At 44.8% G+C, this 22,356-nt stretch overlaps 2 protein-coding genes across 3 annotated transcripts in view; one reads left to right on the forward strand and one right to left on the reverse strand.

Moving 5' to 3' along the window:
- Window positions 1-9,864: 9,864 nt before the first annotated feature.
- Window positions 9,865-16,092, reverse strand: LOC110485754 (alpha-internexin). Its single transcript, XM_021556910.2, has 3 exons — window positions 14,997-16,092; window positions 14,138-14,262; window positions 9,865-13,583 (listed from the first exon to the last, which is right to left on the reverse strand). The coding sequence occupies exons 1-3, from the start codon at window positions 16,056-16,058 to the stop codon at window positions 13,268-13,270; spliced, it is 1,503 nt and encodes a 500-aa protein (XP_021412585.2). The 5' UTR covers window positions 16,059-16,092; the 3' UTR covers window positions 9,865-13,267.
- A 2,367-nt stretch (window positions 16,093-18,459) lies between these two features.
- LOC110485755 (cytosolic purine 5'-nucleotidase) overlaps window positions 18,460-22,356 on the forward strand; it is a 32,383-nt gene continuing 28,486 nt past the window's right edge. Inside the window, exons 1-2 of one of the 2 annotated variants that reach the window (XM_021556911.2) lie at window positions 18,460-18,682; window positions 21,475-21,607. In XM_021556911.2, the coding sequence (XP_021412586.2) occupies window positions 21,507-21,607 (101 nt within the window). In that variant the 5' untranslated portion in view covers window positions 18,460-18,682; window positions 21,475-21,506. Of the gene's footprint in view, window positions 18,683-18,919; window positions 19,072-21,474; window positions 21,608-22,356 lie in introns of those variants that run through there. The other variant, XM_036940411.1, reaches the window with a different exon arrangement.

The raw sequence follows: 22,356 nt of genomic DNA on the forward strand, positions 1-22,356 counted from the left end.
CTAAAAAATTTATTAAATCGTTTTTTCCCCCTCATCAATCGACACACAATACCCCATAATGACAAAGCGAAAACAGGTTTGTAGATATTTTTTCAAATGTGTTTACATAAGTATTCAGACCCTTTGCTATGAGACTCAAAATTGAGCTCAGGTGCATCCTGTTTCTATTGATCATCTGTGAGATGTTTCTTCAACTTGATTGGAGTCCACCTGTGGTAAATTAAATTGATTGGACATGATTTGGAAAGGCACACACCTGTCTATATAAGGTCCCACAGTTGACATTGCATGTTAGAGCAAAAACCAAGCCATGAGGTCGAAGGAATTGTCCGTAGAGCTCTGAGATAGGATCGTGTCGAGGCACAGATCTGGGGAAGGGTACCAGAACATTTCTGCAGTATTGAATGTCCCCAAGAACACAGTGGCCTCCATCATTCTTAAATGGAAGATGTTTGGAACCCCCAAGACTCTTCCTAGAGCTGGCCGCCCGGGGCAAACTGAGCAATCGTGGGAGAAGGGCCTTGGTCAGGGAGGTGACCAAGAAACCTACGGTTACTCTGACAGAGCTTCAGAGTTCCTCGGTGGAGATGGGAGAACCTTACAGAAGGACAACCATCTCTGCAGCACTCCACCAATCAGGCCATTATGGTAGAGTGGACAGACAGAAGCCACTCCTCAGTAAAAGGCACATGACAGCCCACTTGGAATATGCCAAAAGGCACCTAAAGGACTCTCAGACCATGAGAAACAAGATTATCTTTGGCCTGAATGCTAAGCGTCACATCTGGAGGAAACCTGGCACCATCCCTGTGGTGAAGCATGGTGTTGGCAGCATCATGCTGTGGGGATGTTTTTCAGCGGCAGGGACTGGGAGACTAGTCAGGATCGAGGGAAAGATGAACAGAGCAAGGTACAGAGAGCTCCTTGATGAAAAACTGCTCCAGAGCACTCAGGATCTCAGACTGGGGCGAAGGTTCACCTTCCAACAGGAAGTGGCTTTGGGACAAGTCTCTAAATGTCCTTGAGTGGCCCAGCCAGAGCCTGGACTCGAACCCTATCTAACATCTCTGGAGAGACCTGAAAATAGCTGTCCAGCGATGCTCCCCATCCAACCTGACAGAGCTTGTGAGGATCTGCAGAGATGAATGGGGAGAAACTCCCCAAATACAGATGTGTGAAGCTTGTAGCGTCATACCCAATAACACTCCAGGCTGTAATTGCTGCCGAAGGTGCTTTAACAAAGTAATGAGTAAAGTGTCTGAATACTTATGTAAATGTTATTTTTCAGTCATTCTTTTTAATAAATTAGCAAAAATGTATTTTTTTCTGTTTTTGCTTTGTCCTTCTGGGGTATTGTGTGTAGAGTGATGAGGGGAAAAAACAATGTCATATATTTTAGAATAAAGCTGTAATGTAACAACATTTGGAAAAAGGGTCGGAATACCTTCAGAATGCACTGTAATTCCATAGTAAGTACTATAGTATTCTATAGTACAATGTAGTATTTATTTTATGTGGGCTGACTGCTTTTCTCTGCCATGTGATGTACAACAAGGAACATGTTGCTATGCAATTCTAAGATGGATGTGTTATACTGTAAGTCTGCAAAAACAATCACTTGTAATGTAAACTAATGCAAATGAAAACAACTGCTATCCTGCGTTTATGCTTTGATCTACCCACACTGTCTCTTTCTCTTTCTCTCTCTGTGTGTGCCATCCTCTGCCGCAGTCAGAACGGCAGTGGCGTGACGTGGCGTTGGGCTCCCCAGGGACAGGAGGAGAAAAGGCTTTAAGAGGAGTTTTGCAGAGACACACTCCACATCAACACACTGACTCACAACACTAACTATAACATCCATCAATATAGGTATAGCAGTTATATATCTAAGGCCTCTATTCCAGAATGTTGAATGTAAAGACGTGAGGCTTTTATCCTCAATGGATACAGATATAGGATCTTCATTTGATCACCCCATTGCAGGAGAACTTTCCTGCAATGCTGAAATGTAAAACTTGTGTATTTAAGGTTTAAAAAGGCTTCTGGGCCTCCCAAGTGGCGCAGCGGTCTAAGGCACTGCATCACTACAGATCCTGGTTCGATCCCAGGCTGTGTCACAGCCGGTCGCGACCGTGAGACCCATGAGGCGGTGCACAATTGGCCCAGCGTCGCCCGGGTTAGGGACGGGTTTAGCCGGCCAAGTTGCCCTTGTTCCATCGCGCTCTAGCAACTCCTGTGGCGGGGTGGGCGGAATGCACGCTGACACGATCGACTAGGTGTACGGTGTTTCCTCTGACACATTGGTGCGGCTGGCTTCCGGGTTGAGGGTGGATTGTGTCAAGAAGCAGTGCAGCTTGGCGGGGTCGTGTTTCGGAGGGCACACGGCTCTCTACCTTCGCCTCTTCCAAGTCCGTATGGGAATTGCAGCGATGGGAGAAGACCGTAACTACCAATTGGATATCACGAAATTGGGGAGAAAAATGGGGTGGGATAAAAAAGGCATCCGAAGTTTGTAATTTCCACTTAGAAATGTCAGACTTGATTTTCCCTTGTGAAAAATGGATCAACTTTTACAAAAATGTCCAGAAATTACAATCCACATAATAATTCACATTTCTTGTTGCTGCAGGATTATTTTCCTGCTGTAGAAAACTACCTCAAATGAAGATCCTACATCTGTATGATTATTACTCTATACTGTATTACAGCAGAGCATTTAAATGCCTTATGCAGTATCACTATCATAAAGACCATGCGGCAGAACCTTCAATGTACACAGAGGGGAGCTGACTGTGTATTCCCATTCTGGCTTGCTGTATGACAGACAGGGGGGAGCTGACTGAGTATTCCCATTCTAGCTTGCTGTATGACAGACAGGGGAGAGCTGACTGAATATTCCCATTCTAGCTTGCTGTATGACAGACAGGAGAGATGACTGAATATTCCCATTTTAGCTTGCTGTATGACAGACAGGGGAGAGCTGACTGAATATTCCCATTCTAGCATGCTGTATGACAGACAGGGGAGAGCTGACTGAATATTCCCATTCTAGCATGCTGTATGACAGACAGGGGAGAGCTCAGCTGGATTCTCATATTGCACACCAACCCAGTCAGCTGTATAAAGAGACAGAGAACAACACAGTCTTCCTCCCCAGGCTGGTCTGTCTATCCATCTGAACAGTTAGGCTGATGGCGTGGGATGTGTGTGTGTGTGTGTGTGTGTGTGTGTGTGTGTGTGTGTGTGTGTGTGTGTGTGTGTATCTTGTTGAACCGTTACTGAGTCTCTAATGGGGTTAGATACTGTAGGTCTGTTCTGTTTCTTCTGCCTCTGCTGCTGGACCCCTCAGGGTTCGGGGGCTCAGGGTTCCGGGCTCAGGGCTCAGGGCTCTGTGCTCAGTACAGATAATACCAGGGAATAGACTGTTCCATCTCCTCCAGGGGAGATTATATAAGACTGGTGCACGGTGTCCATGGTGACAGGAGCAGCACAGCCGATCCCTTTGTTCAGGGTTTAACTGCTTCTGTCTGTCTCGCTCTGTTGAGTCGGTCTGATCTATAATTAGCACCAGCTGGGGGGGAAAACACGCTGTTTTCATAGCAGGGAGAGTCCTGAGTCACTTATCCTTTTGGGTAATGTGACACAGTTTTTTTCTCGTTCATGGGGAAGCACTGATTGTAGTAATTGGAGATGTGGTTTGGTGTAGCTGCTAGCTGTATTGTATTATGCTTGGACATACTCTTGGTTTCTGGATTATCCCACTGGGCACAGACGTCAATTCATCATCTATTCCATGTCGGTTCAACGTAATTCCATTCAAATGATGTGGGAACATCATTGATTCAACCAGTGTGTGTGCTCAGCGGGATTTTCTTTATCAATACGCTATTTTTCGTCCATGCAGTACTTTTGTTATAGTTTTGATGGTCACATGTTTTTTTGGGGTTTTATTACCTTATCAATACTCTATGTTTAGGCCTTTACCATGTCAATATCCTGTATTATTCTTAGCCCCTGCCGCTCTTCTGTTGAAGACACCTTTTGTTTTTGATGTTCCCTTTTATCTGCAGTAATAATGATTGTTGGACTCTGGGCTCCCACATCATTTGACTTATGCTGTTTCTATGATTTCCCAGAGGGGCACCACATATACGCACGCCTGTGTAATGGGCCGGGACATTGGAGACTGTCGGAGTACTGAGATAAAGCTATTGCTGGCAGCAGGCTACCAAAACAACGCTAGCCTATTATTTGCTGGATGTGGGACACTTTCCAATCACAGTAAACTGCCACGACAGCACACAACACACCTCTATGAGAATTCACCATGATAAAAAAAAAACATACTGTCCTGTTTGTAATAGTCTCTGTACTATGACCAGCTGGGGCTCTGTCTGCAGCCACTGAATGATACAATGACTGGTCCCTGACTACTGAACCTGTAGACTTGGGATCCTACTGACTGAGAGGTTACTGGTCCCTGACTACTGAACCTGTAGGCTTGGGATCCTACTGACTGAGAGGTTACTGGTCCCTGACTACTGAACCTGTAGGCTTGGGATCCTATTGACAGAGGTTACTGGTCCCTGACTACTGAACCTGTAGGCTTGGGATCCTATCGACTGAGAGGTTACTGGTCCCTGAATACTGAACCTGTAGGCTTGGGATCCTATCGACTGAGAGGTTACTGGTCCCTGACTACTGAACCTGTAGGCTTGGGATCCTATTGACAGAGGTTACTGGTCCCTGAATACTGAACCTGTAGGCTTGGGATCCTACTGACTGAGAGGTTACTGGTCCCTGACTACTGAACCTGTAGGCTTGGGATCCTATTGACAGAGGTTACTGGTCCCTGACTACTGAACTTGTAGGCTTGGGATCCTATTGACAGAGGTTACTGGTCCCTGAATACTGAACCTGTAGGCTTGGGATCCTATTGACTGAGAGGTTACTGGTCCCTGAATACTGAACCTGTAGGCTTGGGATCCTATCGACTGAGAGGTTACTGGTGCCTGAATACTGTACCTGTAGGCTTGGGATCCTATTGACTGAGAGGTTACTGGTCCCTGAATACTGAACCTGTAGGCTTGGGATCCTACTGACTGAGAGGTTACTGGTCCCTGAGTTTAAACTGTGATGTCTGATGTGTGTGTGTGTGTGTGTGTGTGTGTGTGTGTGTGTGTGTGTGTGTGTGTGTGTGTGTGTGTGTGTGTGTGTGTGTGTGTGTGTGTGTGTGTGTGTGTGTGTGTGTGTGTGTGTGTGTGTGTGTGTGTGTCTGTGTGTCTGTGTGTCTGTGTGTCTGTCTATCTTTCTGACTGCCCAGTTTGTCTGAGAGGTCGCTCTCAAGGACGCTAGAGCACAGTGGGACGTTAGCAACAGTATCCAAGGCAACAGCAGCCGCTAGCGACCCCCGAATTAACACTTTGTTTTCAGGTAACAAGACCAAGCTATGCAAAGAAGTGTTTTCCTAATACTTGTTGTTTTTACACGTTGATTGTCTATGTCTGCCTAGAAAAAAAGGATTTTGAAACATTACAAAGATTGGATAAATAGATCATAGGTCCTGCACAACATCTGCATATGCCATCTGCATATTCCAAATACAGTGTGTTTAATACAACATGCCTATTTACACATTCATGTTCTGGTCAGTTAAGGCTGGTGGGAGGAGCTATTGGGGGATGGGCTCATTGTAATGGCTGGAATGGAATTATTGGAACAATATCAAACACATCAAACCACATGTTTGACTCCGTTCCATTCATTTTATTCCAGCCATTACAATGAGCCCGTCCTCCTATAGCTCCTCCCACCAGCCTCCACTGGTACTGGTAAAAGATGGAAGGCCATACTATTCTCTCACATTCATTAGGCACAGAGTTCAAGCTTTAACGATAACCCTCAGGACGCCTACTGATGACATCAACAGCCCTGGACGGTGACCTCTGAAGATGCTCAATCACTTTCTAACGCGACCTTGAGATGGGAGACTGCAGCACGTCCACCATTTTACAACCAATAATTCCTCCCTCCCCCTGTCTGCCATTAGGTGATACATAACATGTGGGTTAAAGCTACAAAGTCAGGAATTTTTCAGTAACAGTCGTATTCCTTGCCTTGATTCCGGAATGTGTTTTTTTTACGGCCCATTGAAGTAGTGGTGGGTGGGAGAGACTGTGTGTGTCTGCTCATCTATGGGTGTGTGTGTGTGTGTGTGTGTGCATCTGCTTACGTGTCCACATGAGTGTGTGTGTGTGCTGCGTTTATGGGTCTGTGGGTGGACTAAGTGACAGGTAAGCCTTTGAGAGAGTGTGATGAATGGGTCTCCTCCCACCGGGGTAAGGAGCAGCAGAGGTCAGAGCTCAAATCAAATCAAATCAAATTTATTTATATAGCCCTTCGTACATCAGCTGATATCTCAAAGTGCTGTACAGAAACCCAGCCTAAAACCCCAAACAGCAAGCAATGCAGGTGAAGAAGCACGGTGGCTAGGAAAAACTCCCTAGAAAGGCCAAAACCTAGGAAGAAACCTAGAGAGGAACCAGGCTATGTGGGGTGGCCAGTCCTCTTCTGGCTGTGCCGGGTGGAGATTATAACAAAACATGGTCAAGATGTTCAAATGTTCATAAATGACCAGCATGGTCGAATAATAATAAGGCAGAATAGTTGAAACTGGAGCAACAGCACAGTCTGTGGGTGATTTCATTTCATTAGAATAGGCTGCAGGCTGATATCATACTGTTGCTATAGGGAATATATATAGAATGTAATGGTAATGTATCGTAACTGTTGTTTTCAGTGGGCCCTTGGGTTCAGGGATTTTGACGTACTGTCCATACTTGTCACAGTAAGTAGTGACTGATGAAGTAATGAGATGATTTATGGGAGTGTGTGTGTGTATGGATGTGTGTGTGTGTGTGTGTGTGCGTGATTTGTGCGTATGTGAATATGTGCATATGTGTGTGTGACTCTGCATCTGTCTGTGCTGTGCTACAAGCTCTCACAGTCTCACGTCAAAATTACACATTCATCCATGTTTCTCAAACGTCAAATTTCAAAGTGTTCAAGGCATTAACTCTGAATGGTTAAGATAAGGGTTAAGGTTTGGTATAGGCTTAAAACAAAACAACAACAAATTATATCGCTGGATTCGAACATGCAACGCTTGGTGCTCATCCGCCAACCCCATCAACAAAACTGAGACCTACTTGAAGGTAACAGTGCTCATTGTTGCCCCTAGCGGTCGGGTTCCACGTCATCTCCCGACTTCCTCAGACATGGATGGACGTCAAATACTGACTTGTATCACGGGTGACCTGCCTGGTACCATGATGACTCACTCCTTCTCTTGTTCTCCCACAGAGGAGCATTGATCCGAGGCGCTGATGGCCAGATGAAGTTTATGGCCTCCCTCGTTCCCCCAGCCCCAGTCAACTGTGTGTGTGTGTGTGTGTGTGTGTGTGTGTGTGTGTGTGTGTGTGTGTGTGTGTGTGTGTGTGTGTGTGTGTGTGTGTGTGTGTGTGTGTGTGTGTGTGTGTGTGTGTGTGTGTGTGTGTGTGTGTGTGTGTGTGTGTGTGTGTGTGTGTGTGTGTGTGTGTGCGCGCGCGTATGGTTTATGGCGTCCTTCGCTCCGCAGCCACAGTCCCCGGCCTGATTGTCATTGCCCCGTCCACCGCCAACAGAGAGGAGATTAAGTCTCATCGCCATGACCCCGGAAAGATAAAACAGGTTCATTTTTCAGAACATCCCTCACAGAAAGAGAGGGAGGACGAGGAGGGAGGGAGAAAGAGAGGGAGAGAGAGCGAGAGGGAGAAAGATAGAGAGAACAGGGGGGAAATAGGGAGAGAGAGACCCTGAGAGAGATATATAGAGATAGCGATAGAGAGAGAAGTTGAGAGAGATAGGAACGGAGAAAGAGAGAGAATGTTTCCTCAAAACAGATGCCATTGCCTGACAAGCTGACTAGTCATGATTGCCTTAGTCATTCCTCTCTCTGTTCACGTAGTTCGTTGTAGAGGTATTTTAGAACATATGCCGCTATCACGCTATGGAGCTACTGGGGTTATCCAGAGTTTGTCCCTACTGAAGCATATCCAATAGACCCCAACTAAGTCATTTAAGTTCATAATTTCCACTGTAAGGAAAACATTATGCGTGACACAGTGTGTTAACTCCATGTGCGCAACATACTGACGCTAGCAGGAAATTAGCCATCAGCACGCTACACTGACCTTGAGTGATTGATTGTTTCTTGCATTGGCCTCTGAGCCATTCACTCTTGACAGCATTTCCTTCACTCTCTAAAATACACATCTGGCAACATCTCTGAATGTTCTGAGCAGGGTTGTTAAGTTGGGACCTGCGTAACCAGGTTAAAAGGCATAGCTCCGGTGCAGGATGGTCTGATCTGATGCAGGGCTGTTAAGTTGGGACCTGGGTAACAAGGTAAGAAAGGCATAGCTCCGGTGCAGGATGGTCTGATCTGATGCAGGGCTGTTAAGTTGGGACCTGGGTAACAAGGTAAGAAAGGCATAGCTCCGGTGCAGGATGGTCTGATCTGTTGCAGGGCTGTTTCATAACAGGGCTTTTACATGGCGTGCCACTGTGTGAGTCTCTCGCTAGACCTTCCACTCGGCAGCATTGCAGGGGTATAAATCTTTGAAGGACTGCAGAGTGCGTCACACAGACAGAACCGCCCAGCCCAATCCGGCACGGCCCACAGGCACCGAGGCTGCAGGGAGAGAGGGGCTTACAGGGGGTCCATGGAGGCCCAAGGCCTGGGTGTTGGAAGGGTTTTGTGCGGGAGTGTGTGTGTGTGTGTGTGCTTGTGTGTGTGTGTGCGCTTGTGTGTGTGTACGCTTGTGTGTGTATGAGGTAGGTAGAGGAAGAGATACAAAGGTCAACACAAGACAATCTATAAACGTGTCTCTCTACCATGACACTGGAGAGCAGACTACAGCCATAACCAAACGGTCAAGGTGGTTGTGCCCTTATTGTCTCAGCATCACTTCTTGACACAGAGATGTTCAAACATCTACAACAACTGTCATTCATTTCCCACCTGAGAGATGGAGGGGCGGGACATTCAAAATGAAATGAACATCTTTTGTTCTTTATTCATGAGTTTATTTGTGAATTGTTCAGTGATTTTTCTTACATTCCTACATTCCTACCTACTCCTTTCATCATTAACAACATGAACAAAAGCGCTCTAACTGGAAAGTGAACTGAGAGAGTGAATGGGCCTACTAAAATAGTTATCTATTGCACATTCAACTTTTAATGAACAACCTAGGCTTTGATAGAATCCTTAACACATGTAACGCTAGATGAATCACAGAAGATGCTCACTTAAAGCTAAGAATAATTGATTCATCTAAAGTGAGATCCTGCATATTTCTTAGATTCATTTACCTAGCATGACCAAGAGTGTAAAACCACTTTCCATCATACCACTGTTAATCTTGTCTGTATAGATTAGAATCTCATTAGTAAATGGGATTGCATGTTTTCTTCATAGATGTACTAAACCTCGCTTGATTGGTCCATTACCACCATAATGACTGCATTACCGCTTAAAAATGACTACTTTATAGTAGGAGCCACCCATTCGTTGATGTTTGATGTCATTTGGCTTGGTTGAGATCTCCCGTGACTGAGTGCACATGGGAAACATTGCTGTTAAAGGTTTGAGTTTGGGTCTAATGTGTTTCAGCACATCGGAAGTCAAATAGTTAGTGCAGTCCACTGGGCACACACTGGCTGAATCAACGTTGTTTCCACGTCATTTCAATGAAATTACAATGAACCGACGTGGAATAGACGTGGAAAAAGCCCATCAGAAAGACACAACAAGCCCAGAGATACGGTCTTAATAACGTCTAGTCTTTATTGTTGTGTGCCATACATCAGCAGTAAGGTACAGAGTCAGAGCATAGCCTATCAAACTACATTCAGATACTAAGCGTTGACACGTTTCCAGTTATTCAGTTTAGCATGGTAGCTGTTGCTCTTAACGCTAGAGGAAGATGGTTGAGAATAAAACATCCTAAACATAACCACACGTAGACGCACATGAATCCCGACTTCCACTTAAGTCCTATTTCCACTTGCGTTGATATCTATGGGAGGCTAAGTGGAGGTTTAACTTGAAGTGCAAGTCAGGACTCATTCAGTTAGAAAGCGGCTGGTGTTTTAAGGCATTTTGACAACACTCTAGCATTCATTCCATGTTTTGTTTTGTATTCTTTTTGTCGGTTTTTGGTTTTGCGTGGCAACGGGTATTCAAAAACAGCTCTATTTTGTACACGACAAGTTGTTTTTGCCGCACATGCATTTTAGAAAAGTTTGGCAGTGCTGCAGTAGTAGTAGTGAGGTTTGTTGTAGAGGCTTGTTGCAAATGGTATTTAGACACCTGTGACCCTCTTGATTACGTTGAAGTCAGAGCTATTCTAAACTTATACCTGTGGTTGTGTACAAGGCTACTTGTACTCATATTTGTATTTGTACTTGTACTCATATTTGTATTTGTACTTGTACTCGTATTTGTACTTGTCGATGTAGCTGTGCTTGTACATGCACCCAGTTTTCCTTTACATTGGAGCTCAAGAATTAAGGAAACGGTAGGCCAAACTTTCTGATTTTCCCAACCTGATTCCCCACTATGAGTTACCCCAGGAAACTGTCCACATATACAAACACATACAACTCCAGACACTCAGACAGTAACGCAAGCCTCGTGTAAAACAACGGCAACCACATCTCCACCAATCAACAGCTTTCTGTAGTTTGTTGTACAATCAGTGGTTTCCATTCGCAGGGTGAGTGAGGGCAGCCGGTCAGGGCTTAGAGGGCCGTGACAGACAGCCAGACAGACATAGATACAGAGGTAGCCTAGTTCCAGATTTGTTTGTGCTCTCTTGCCAACTCTCTGCCAATGAGAGACAATGAGCTGGCAACATAGCAGAAATAGACTGGCACTCAAGCTAAGATACAAAGGTAATAAGACAGAAGTAGTTGTGTTGAATCCTGGACAGTGCACAAGAAGGAAACAAAAGGGCTGCCTAGTGTCCTTACATACAGATTTCTATTGGTGAGATCATTCATGATCATTCACTACAGATATAATAACTCCGTCACGGCCGTATTTTTCAGAGGTCATGGTGCTTCAAAAGCCTCATGATCCGGTCCATTTTTCTGGACTTTTGGCTTGTTTTTGTTTACTTGTTTGTTTGGCTTGTTAGTTGTGGTGTTCCTAAGGCGTAGTGTGATGTGGTACTGTTCGGAGGCTGGACGTCGCTGTTAATTCAAACGAGCTTCAGGAGTCCGCAATGGAACGTGGGAAATGGGGTTTATGCATACCATTCTGTCCGTCACACCCTATTGGACCATGTAGAAGCCCATGCATTCGTGCTAAAACGTCATTTGCTACCTACGCATTCTCTATTTGATTGATTGAGCCTGTCGTGAGAAAGAGAATTTAAAGGTAGCTCACCTTCTCTCTCTCTCTCTGTGTTTCATTTCCTTTCTCCCTGTTTCTCAGAGTCCCACACCTCCTACTTTTCTTTCTACTTCTCCCATTGCCCCTTTTCTTGTAACCAGTCATGGCCTGCGCAAACTGATCGTCAGTACAAATGAGATCCCATCTAGATCGATACATAAGTGCCCTGAATATGACTCTCGTCATGACGGACATCCTCATCATTAGCATAATCATCACACAAGAACCAAGCAGCGTGGCTGAGGACAATGTCAGCAGCGTGTGCCGAAGTCACATCCTGTCTAAATGATGGCATTCATCTCAAGTCTAACCTACTGGCCAACTAAGCACGTACAACCTCATGTTCTAAAACGAGTGTTGTGTACATGGCGATGTAAAGCACTGGCAATGAAGTGTGGAACCTAGCCTCCCATTGATTTCCGACTATACGTTATGAGCGTGTGAATATGAAGTATGGCCCTCTAACAACCTGTCACCATGCAAGCTTGAGATATGCTACATACATCATGCAAATAACAGCTTGATTATTAGCTAGTTTCACTTTCAGGCTGAAATGTCAGGCGGTCTATTCAAACAGCAATCAGCGCTTACACTAAAAGGGCATTATCATCATTTTCACAATTTCACTGAATTATTCCAACCTCGTAGTGTGTAAACATCTATAACACACCGGAAAATCACGTTTCTGACTGGACTGGACCATTGTAGAAGTTCGATTAATTTGTATCACGAGCAATCTTGGAGAGTAATTATGCGTTTGATGGAACCGTTGTTGGTTGAGTTCTGGTTCTGGAGCAGTTTAAACAGCTACGCGCTGTTGTCATACAGATTTGAGTGGACCAGGATCATAAGGCAGATGCTATTGACAGTGACGAGGCCAGGGTACGAACAAGCCTTTTAGATATACTCTGATTTTGTTACTCGTGATGTTTTGTCTGAAAAAAATAAAGAGAGAATTGTATCTGCATTGCATTGAAACGCAAGAGTTCGCAATATTATCTGCGTTGTAGATAAGGCAAAAATGGCTCAGCAAGATCACAGATCTGGTTGTCTGCTGAGTTTGAATAACTGTGTGCTCCTTTAACAACTTGGTCGATCTCTAGCTCTCACCTCCGTACCATACAGGTGCTTCCCTTCATATTGTAGTATGTGGATGTAGTAGACGTGTTAACAACAGTTAACAAGCTGATATGTTTTGGATTTTTGTTTTCCGTGCACAAATTCAAACTCTCACACACACACACACACACCTCCCCCCATGGAATGTGTATAGAGAATATTATCATAGGCGGTGGCAGTAGCGCGTGATTATTTCTTGAACTGAATGACATCTGTCACAGCTCGGTGCCAAACTAGCCTGGCGTCCCAAACTGATTTAGTTGTGTTTCACTGTTGTTTCTAGTGAGCGCAGCGTTCAGTCTGGTTAAACCAGGCTAGTGCCATACAATAGCGCGAGCCCAAAGTGAGAGTAAACTGTTGGGAGTATTGTACTGAACTGTATGTTCCTATCACCACAATAACCTACGTGTCTCCTGATAGGGCCAGAAGTGTGCCTGTAACTACTTTGTTATTGTCATAGTAAGAGAGTAGAGTGGAGAGAAGTACAGTGATTGGTTGCTGGATAGTGGTAGGTTACACAGTAGTAGTAGTAGAGTCTAAACTATGATGGATTCCTCTCTGAGAATACCCCTGTGAAGGGGGAGGGGGATGGGGAGTAGGAGGGAGGGGATGGAAGGTGTAAGGTTAAACCTAAGGGAAGGGGAGAGTCTAGTTTTTCTGGTTGGTGTCGCTGGACTCCTTCTGGTCTCCGTCGTTGGACCCCTTGCCAGACTTGCTCTGCCCATCCTCCTGGTCCTTTCCCTCGTCCTTCTTGGATCCTGCAGAGATGGTGGTGTACCTGGTGGTCTGGTTGTAGCTGCCCATGCTGGGCAAGTCCACGTCGCCGGAGGAGGTCATGTCGGAGGACCTCATGTTGGAGGACCTCATCCCGAAGGACCTCATCTCGGAGGACCTCATGTTCATGCTGGGGCTGGAGTAGGTGATGCCTGTGCTGATGCGAGTCTCTTCCCCTTCCAGGAGTTTCCTGAGGATAGGGGGGAGGGGGGGGGGGGGTGTTAGGGAGGGAGTGTGACGGAGGGAGGGAGGGGTGGGAGGAGAAGAAAGAAGGGACAGAGGGAAGAGGGTGAGGGAAAGGAAGGAGAGATGTAGAGATAGCGGGAGGGGAGGAAGGGAGAGAGAGGGGGTTTGGTTAAAAACAGGTTAAAATATAAACGAGTCAGGTGACCAGCCTATGCTACCCCAGGAGAGTAATGCTAAGTCACCTCAAGGTGTGTGGCTAATGACTTCTAAATCTATGTCATTGATTGATCAGGATCTTTAAAGTGATGCTGATCACGTGTAGGTCATGCAGGTATTTAGGCATGACATTTTCAAGCTTAATAAATCTACTGTAACTGTATGAAAGCTAGGATATCAATTTGTATGTTACAGTAATACATCATTGTGATGTTGTGATTACAAGGATGAGTGTTATGAATACAAGCTATGTAAAATGTATGCATGACTGTAAGTGTCTTTGGGTAAAAGCATCTGCTAAATTGCATATATTATATTATTATATATGATTATATTAAGTACCTGTATGCAGCAATTTCAATATCCAGCGCCATCTTGACATTCAGCAGGTCCTGGTACTCCCGCAGGTGACGAGCCATCTCGCTCTTAGTGGTCCTCAGGTCATTGTCCATCTCGGCCATGTTGTCCTGGTAACATATTGAAGTAGAAAACACATTTTGAAACAGTGGCAACCCTAAAAGTGATTTGTGTTGATATAGGCTATGTTTTAATATAGCCTACCTTTCTTCTGAGTGTTGGTGATGCCTGACTCAAGAGAATAACGATAACAATAAGACGTATACATTCGATTTTAAATAACCAGAACCGGCCGCTCTCCAAATAATATTTCATCACTATGTACAGAGACGCACTAACGCAATGGGTTTCTCAGTTACTAAGTACAACACAACGCAGTTACAATGAGAGGCGCGTGCGTATTTTAAAATTAGAACAGTGGTTTTCAACTTCCAAACTCAAAAAGAGCTAAAAGACGCTTTCAACCGCAGCTCGATAACCGGTGACAGAGCGACTTATCACGCCACCGGAATAGTTTCAGCACCATGGAGAGTGAACAGCTCCTGCTGTCATCTCAACACTTTTATTTCACAGCTCTCGTGTTGTGCATTTTAGTAAAACAATTTAATAGCTCTGAAATAATGTTATAAAGCTAAATTCCCCACTTTTATTAGAACAGAAATTGTGATTTTGTTTTAATCAGAATTATATATTTTTTTGCACATGGTTAAATGCAACATCTTTCCAAACGAAACAGTTATTTATCTCTTGCTTTATCCTGGACATGTTTGTAAACAAACTGCAAGAAAGATAAGCTCACATTTGAGCTTTTAAGTGTATTTAAAGTAAACAAATAATGTCTTACCTGGTACTGGCCAATCTCCTGGTTGTGCCTCTCCTCCATCTCGTTGAGCTGCCTTTCCAGGGACTCGTTGGTTCCCCTCAGGCTCTCAATCTCGATGGTCTTGGACTGGAGCTGCCTCCGGAACTCGTTGAGTTCCTCCCGGCTGGCGCGCATCGCCTCCTGGCTACGGGTGGCCTGCTCATTGAGGTCAACGAACTTCGACTTGTACCACTCCTCCGCGGACTGGAGGTTCTTTGAGGCCATGGACTCGTACTGGCCTCGAATCTCCTTCAGGGCAGAGGTGAGGTCAGGTTTGGAGACCTCCATCTCCACGGACACCTGGGCGGCTTGGATCATGTTCATGAGCTCGGCCACCTCCTCCTCGTGCACCTTCCTCATGAAGTTGATCTCGTCGAGGAGCGATTCTACCTTCTTCTCCAGGTCTAAACGCACCATGGTGGCGTCGTCCACGTCCTTCTTGAACGCCTTGAGGGTCTGCTCGGCTTCCTCCCGCAGGCGGTACTCGTCATCGTATTTGCCGCGAAGCTTCTGCAGGTCCTCCTCGATGTTGTCACGCTCGATGAGGATCTGGGACTTCTCGCCGTTCACCTCATCGAGCTGGGAGCGCAGCTCGCGGATCTCCTGCTGGTACAGGTCCGCCAGGCGCGAGGGTTCCGTCTGCCTCTGACGCAGGGTCACCAGCTCGGTCTCGAGCACCTTGTTCTGCTGTTCCAAGTTGCGAACCTTGTCGATGAACATGGCAAAGCGGTCATTGAGCCCCATCATCTGCTCCTTCTCGTTGGTGCGGATGATTTTGAACTCATTGTTGAGCACCGTGCTCTGGGCGAAATCCAAGTTCTCCATCGGCATGGGCATCTGCGAGTAGGACCGGCCAGAGGACCTCTTCTGGTGGAAAGAGGAGCCCAGGTTAGAGCCCATGCTCCGGGATTGAGAGTGGGACCGGTAACCGCCGCTGCGTAAAGAGGCATTGCTCATCCGGGATGGAGAGCTGGAGTAACGGGGAGACTCCCCGAACATCTTTCGGTAGGAAGAAGCGGAATTGAAGTCAGATCCGTAGCTCATCTTGGCGAGTGATGAAAGGGAGCAGAGCAGGAGGCGCGTCTCCTTTTTATAGGGGGACCTCCCAACGATCAATAATTAAAGCCGGCTGATGGCAACCTCTAGCCTGCCCAACTGGCCACTGCAGATTTACCAGGTAAAACAACCTCTCATCAAATACCTTAAATATACTGAGTCATTGATTATAAGCACTTTCAAATGGTTAATAACCACATTTATATTTGTGATTAAACTCACATCTAAGGAGCCGCACCTATTTTGGACGCTAGAGTCGGTAGATGGAACTGTCCGTTTTGGCGCAGTGCTGATTTCAGCAAGAAATACTGTATCTTGTTTTAGCCACTCACCTCTGAGGAGACTGGACACATTGTACTAAACTATATTTAATGTTGTTCTAAACCTATGCCGTTTTCATTCTCAATACTATTGGACTTAGGATACGTTTTAGGCTACCTAACACATTTATTATGTAGCCTAAAACCGGTAGTAATGCTGAAATGTATATTATTTTAGAAGGTGAACCTGAAGTGTTACTGCCATTTGTGAGCTACTCCTCCCATTACTGAAAGTAATACATGTCCTTCTACATAATTTGAAACTACAATTTTGAACCATGAACTATGAAGCGTCTTGTCTCTAAGTCAATAGGCGTACATCAGATATTGTCATGCAGAGAATCATGCACATTTCTGACATATGGCTAGATTTAGTTTGTAAATATCCCTGTATCATCCTTAGTCATCATGCAGCTTTCCAAAATCAGACCTCTCTCCACACCTCCCATGGAAATAGTTGTGTGACGCTGCCCTCTGTTGACGCAACTCATACTGCACGGCACCAGAGTTTTGGATGGGACAGAGGCAGCTAAATACAAGGCTAGGTGCATATGGTTAGATGGATGGATGGATGTAGACAGTGTTGGGTTTATATAGCCTCGTATTACAAATTGCTTTAGCAGACATTTATGTCTTTAAATATGACATGAGATGGATGATAGACAGATTCTAATGCCCAGTGGGCAGATTATTCACCGATCTACTATTGGGTCAATCATACGCTATGGCATTGTTACTGTACATGGATGGTTTGGTCACCTGATGGTGCAGTTCACTGTTACATGGTTTGGTAACCTGATGGTGCAGTTCACTGTTACATGGTTTGGTCACCTGACGGTGTAGCTCACTGTTACATGGTTTGGTAACCTGATGGTGCAGTTCACTGTTACATGGTTTGGTCACCTGACGGTGTAGCTCACTGTTACATGGTTTGGTCACCTGATGGTGCAGTTCACTGTCACATGATTTGGTCACCTGATGGTGTAGCTCACTGTTACATGGTTTGGTCACCTGACGGTGTAGCTCACTGTTACATGGTTTGGTAACCTGACGGTGTAGCTCACTGTTACATGGTTTGGTCACCTGATGGTGCAGTTCACTGTCACATGATTTGGTCACCTGATGGTGTAGCTCACTGTTACATGGTTTGGTCACCTGACGGTGTAGCTCACTGTTACATGGTTTGGTAACCTGACGGTGTAGCTCACTGTTACATGGTTTGGTCACCTGATGGTGCAGCTCACTGTTACATGGTTTGGTCACCTGATGGTGCAGTTCACTGTTACATGGTTTGGTCACCTGACGGTGTAGCTCACTGTTACATGGTTTGGTCACCTGATGGTGCTGCTCACTGTTACATGGTTTGGTCACCTGATGGTGCAGATCACTGTTACATGGTTTGGTAACCTGACGGTGCAGTTCACTGTTACATGGTTTGGTAACCTGATGGTGCAGCTCACTGTTACATGGTTTGGTCACCTGATGGTGCAGCTCACTGTTACATGGTTTGGTAACCTGACGGTGCAGTTCACTGTTACATGGTTTGGTAACCTGACGGTGCAGCTCAAAGCCCAAATCTTGAGACTGACTAAGACAGCAGGGAAGATTATAGGCATGACACTTCCCTCCTCTCTCCTGGACAGGGTCATATCGGACTCCACACATGCACTGAACACAGAGTTCCAGCTGATGCCAACGGGGAGGTGTTATAGGGTGCCTAGATGCAGGCTGAACAGATACAAACAGTACTTTGTCCCCCTGTCATTAAAACTGCTAAACAGCAGCGGAGACACAGAGGTAGATTAGGGAGACAGCAATAACAGACTGGAGCCTGGCCCTTAGACCTTCATCATGTGGAACTGCCACCTAGTCACATCCTTGTTTGCAGTGAAACTTGTGAAATTACGAAATCACAATTGTATTTGTATTCGAAATACATTTAGTGAATGAAAGGAATTGCAACAGTAGTCTCATTGATGGCCCATTGATGATATCAGAATTGTATTCAGCCTAAAAACATCACATTTCAATAATACAATTTATGTCCCTCCCCCTTACAGCAGAAAAACACCGCCCACTGCCTCCGTAACAATCCACTGTCAGTAGAGAGCTTTTTCAAGAAATTGCGAAAGAATCATATCTCCACGGACTGTGTATGCATAACGTATCTACTTGTTATTCTGCGAGTGCATTTCAGATACTTTTTTCGATTTTGTTCCACGTTGATCGTGTATGAAGCGCATGTTCAGATTATCAAACGGTGCAGTTGTTGCTTTATCGAGGAATACAGAGGTGAGTGTATGGAAAATCGGTCACAGAACACTCGTTTTTGTTCTATTCTACTATACAGTCTGCCACTTTGGCTTTTCCGTGAAGGGGGAGCAGATGTGCATGGTTGTTTTGTAACCTGCTAGCTAGCATAATGCTAATAAATGCGACAAAATAGTTCAATTGTGCCTTAGCTAACGTCCATTTTGTAAATTGCCTAACGTTAGTATTTAATGCTAAACTCCCTAATCAGCTGTTAGCTGACAAGGTAGCTTATAACTAGCTACATTACTAGCTAACCCCCTTGGCGACCTGCAAGCAAAGAAAAGGGGATTTGACCGAGACCATTGTTTGTGCTGGCAAGATAAGCGCATAATGACAAGCCCTGCGCGAGCTGAGCCTATAATTAAAAGGTAACTACAGTATATATGCAGGCTAACAATTAGCTAAACCTAGTTATTAAAGATGCAATATGTCACTTTTTTTGGGCGACCCAACCAAATTCACAGAAATACAGATATAGATATTTCATTATTATTGAAAGCAAGTCTAAGAAGAGGCAGATCTGTTCTATGTGCGCGTTTTCTATGCTTCCCGTTCTTAAGTTTCGGTTTTGTATACCAGCTTCAAACAGCTGAAAATACAATATTTTTGTTTATGGAAAATATAGTAGATTGTACAATGATTCTCTATACCATGACTGGTTGTTTTGTCACAAACTGAACACAGGTGAAATATTAGCAAGTGATTTATGCATATTGCACATACCTAACTACTTCATTTAAAATGTGACCTAACTAACTTATCACTTTTTTGTTGGCCACAAAATTGCTGTTAGCTACCATGCTAGCTAGCGTAGCTCAGCTGATTATTGCTTGCTACTCAAATGGAGTAGTTACTGCTAGTTTACTTGACTTTTAAAAAAAATTTTTTACCCTGTGTTGATTTGCCTATTCTTTTAGCAAATGTAAAAATTAGTTAGCTGCTACATAACGTTAGCTATCTGTTTTTAAAAAAAAATCAAAAACATATCTGGCATGGTGCATCAACAGCCAATCAGGCATTGATTGGTCTGACAAGGCAGGTCCAGTGTTCCATGTAGGTCCTTGGACCAAGTCTGAACACTATAATTTTCTATTGATAGAAATATGAACTTGTCTTTGATTGTATAGCCCATTACAAAATGTTAAATAAAGCTATACTCTGCATTTCTTCACTGGTTTGTCAAGGAGCATAAGGCTGGAACAAGGGCTGTCCTTGGCCTCCTTAGGCAACTTGCTCAGTTGAGTAGTTCACACTGTGATGTCACTTTGCCTGAACCCAGTTTCAGAGCATCTCATCAAGTTTCACTTTTCCCTAACACAGCTGCGAGCGAGGAAACTCAAGGTTGCTGGGGATGTCTTTCCCTCACCCTTAGCCAGCAGATCTGACCCCCTTGCTTACAGCTGCACTAGGGTTTGACAGCATTCCTGTGTATATGAAGACACCATGGAGCCGGCGCGAGGTATTGCTCAGAAAACGTACCTCATTCCAAGGATGAGAAATGTGTTGTACTCCGAATTGTCCCAATATGCCAACTGTTACACCGATGAGATTGAACGAGTGTTTTGTTTTTTACCAGTCGTTGAATCTTCTCAGTGTAACAGTTGGGATAACGGCACAATTCGAAGTACAACGCATTTCTCATCCCTGGATTGAGGTACGTTTCCCGAGCCTTACCTCACGCCGGCACGTGAGAACCCTCTAGTGCTGCTGTAAGCAAGGTCAGATCTGCTGGCTATCTCGCCCTTCAACCCCTCAAGGTTTTCTGGCTTGTTTGTGTATTGTGTCATTTGCGAGTTGTGTGACAAAGAAAAGCAGACCTCAGCCTTTTCTCCTGCCCCCTTCCCTAGTGTCCTGGGAGATAGAGAAGGCAGTTAATGTTAAAAAAAAACAACAAAAAAACGGGTCATTCTCTGGAGAGACAGCTAAAAACATAAATCTTTCCCCTGAGAATTTCACGCTGCTAAACACTGAACAGATGTGCTGGCACTGAAGGCTCTTTTCGTTTCTGTTTTTATCATTAAAAAAAAGAATAATAATGTGTTACGCCTACCATGCAACTCAATTTCCTTTCACGTGTGCTCGATTTAATCTAATCTAACCTGCCCTAGCTCTTTGTCCCTCAGACTGAGTAGCCCAGAAGAAGTGACTCCTTTGATTTCTCCCACCTTGGTGGCCGACCGTTTTTCATTAGTCAGGATGAGGACAGTAATTAGTCTTCCATTCGTCCCCTGTTCCTCTAACTCATTTCCGAGTCTTGCATAGAAATGGCCTGCAAAGTGTGAACATTGACAACACACGCTGTTCAATTTCTTTAGTCGTCAAGAGTGACTCAAACTAGGGATGTGTCCCAAGCGGCACCCTGTACACTATGTATGGAATAGGGTGCCATTTGGCACACAGACTTGGCCTAGTGTAGTTTAGGGATTAGATAAGATTATTGTGGTTCTTTTTGTTCTGTCATTGACATAACAAACAGCTGGTGTGACTGGAGGACTAGGTTCTCCCCGCCCGGCAGTTCTCCCCGCCTTAGAACTACATAATTAGTTTTTCAGGCAGTGGCTTGCAACTGTGGCTCGTTCGTACAGGTTTCGCAGAGCGAGTGTAGTGAACTCTTTGAGAGTTCATACTCTTCCTGTTTGAAGATTTCAGAGATATTTGACGCTAAATAGATCTTCCTATATAATGTTCAGTTAGGCCAATGCTCAAAGCGCAAGAAGAGGAAACTGCAGAATCATGTCAAGGTGAATTTTTTTTTTTTTCTCCCTCTCTAGATTGACTTTCAGAGGATTTTAAAGGTATAAATATGACCACTTCATGGAGCGACAGACTGCAGAACTATGCAGACCTTCCAGCCAACATGGACGGGCTGGCCATGAAGAAGTACCGCAGAGAGGCTTACCATAGGTATGTATGGATGGACACTGTCAGTGACATATTAGTTACCCACAGTTATTGATACTGTCAGGGGTGACATGTTCCCATAGGTATGTATGTACAGTACCAGTCAAAAGTTTGGACACCTAGTCATTCAAGGGTTTTTCTTTATTTGGACTATTTTCTACATTGTAGAATAATAGTGAAGACATCAAAACTATGAAATAACACATGGAATCATGTAGTAACCAAAAAAAGTGTATTTAAACACTCTTGGTATTCTCTCAACCAGCTTCACCTGGTTTGCTTTTCCAACAGTCTTGAAGGAGTTCCCACATATGCTGAGAACTTGTTTGCTGCTTTTCCTTCACTCTGCACTCCAACTAATTTCAAACCATCTTAATTGGGTTGAGGTAGGGTGGTTGTGGAGGCCAGGTCATCTGATGCAGCACTCCCATCACTCTCCTTCTTGGTCAAATTGCTCTTACACAGCCTAGAGGTGTGTTGGGTCATTTTCCTGTTGAAAACAAATGATAGGCCCATTAAGCACAAATCTGATGGGATGGCGTATCGCTGCAGAATACTGTGGTAGCCATGCTGGTTAAGTGTGCCTTAAATTCTAAATAATTCACTGACAGTGTCACCAGAAAAGCACCATCACACCTCCATGCTTCACGATGGGAACCACACATGCAGAGATCATCCATTCACTTACTCTGCATCTCACAAAGACACGGCGGTTGGAAGCAAGAATCTCACATTTGGACTCATCAGACCAG

This window comes from Oncorhynchus mykiss, chromosome 13, assembly GCF_013265735.2.
Source record: "Oncorhynchus mykiss isolate Arlee chromosome 13, USDA_OmykA_1.1, whole genome shotgun sequence".
NCBI classification, from domain to species: Eukaryota; Metazoa; Chordata; class Actinopteri; order Salmoniformes; family Salmonidae; genus Oncorhynchus; species Oncorhynchus mykiss.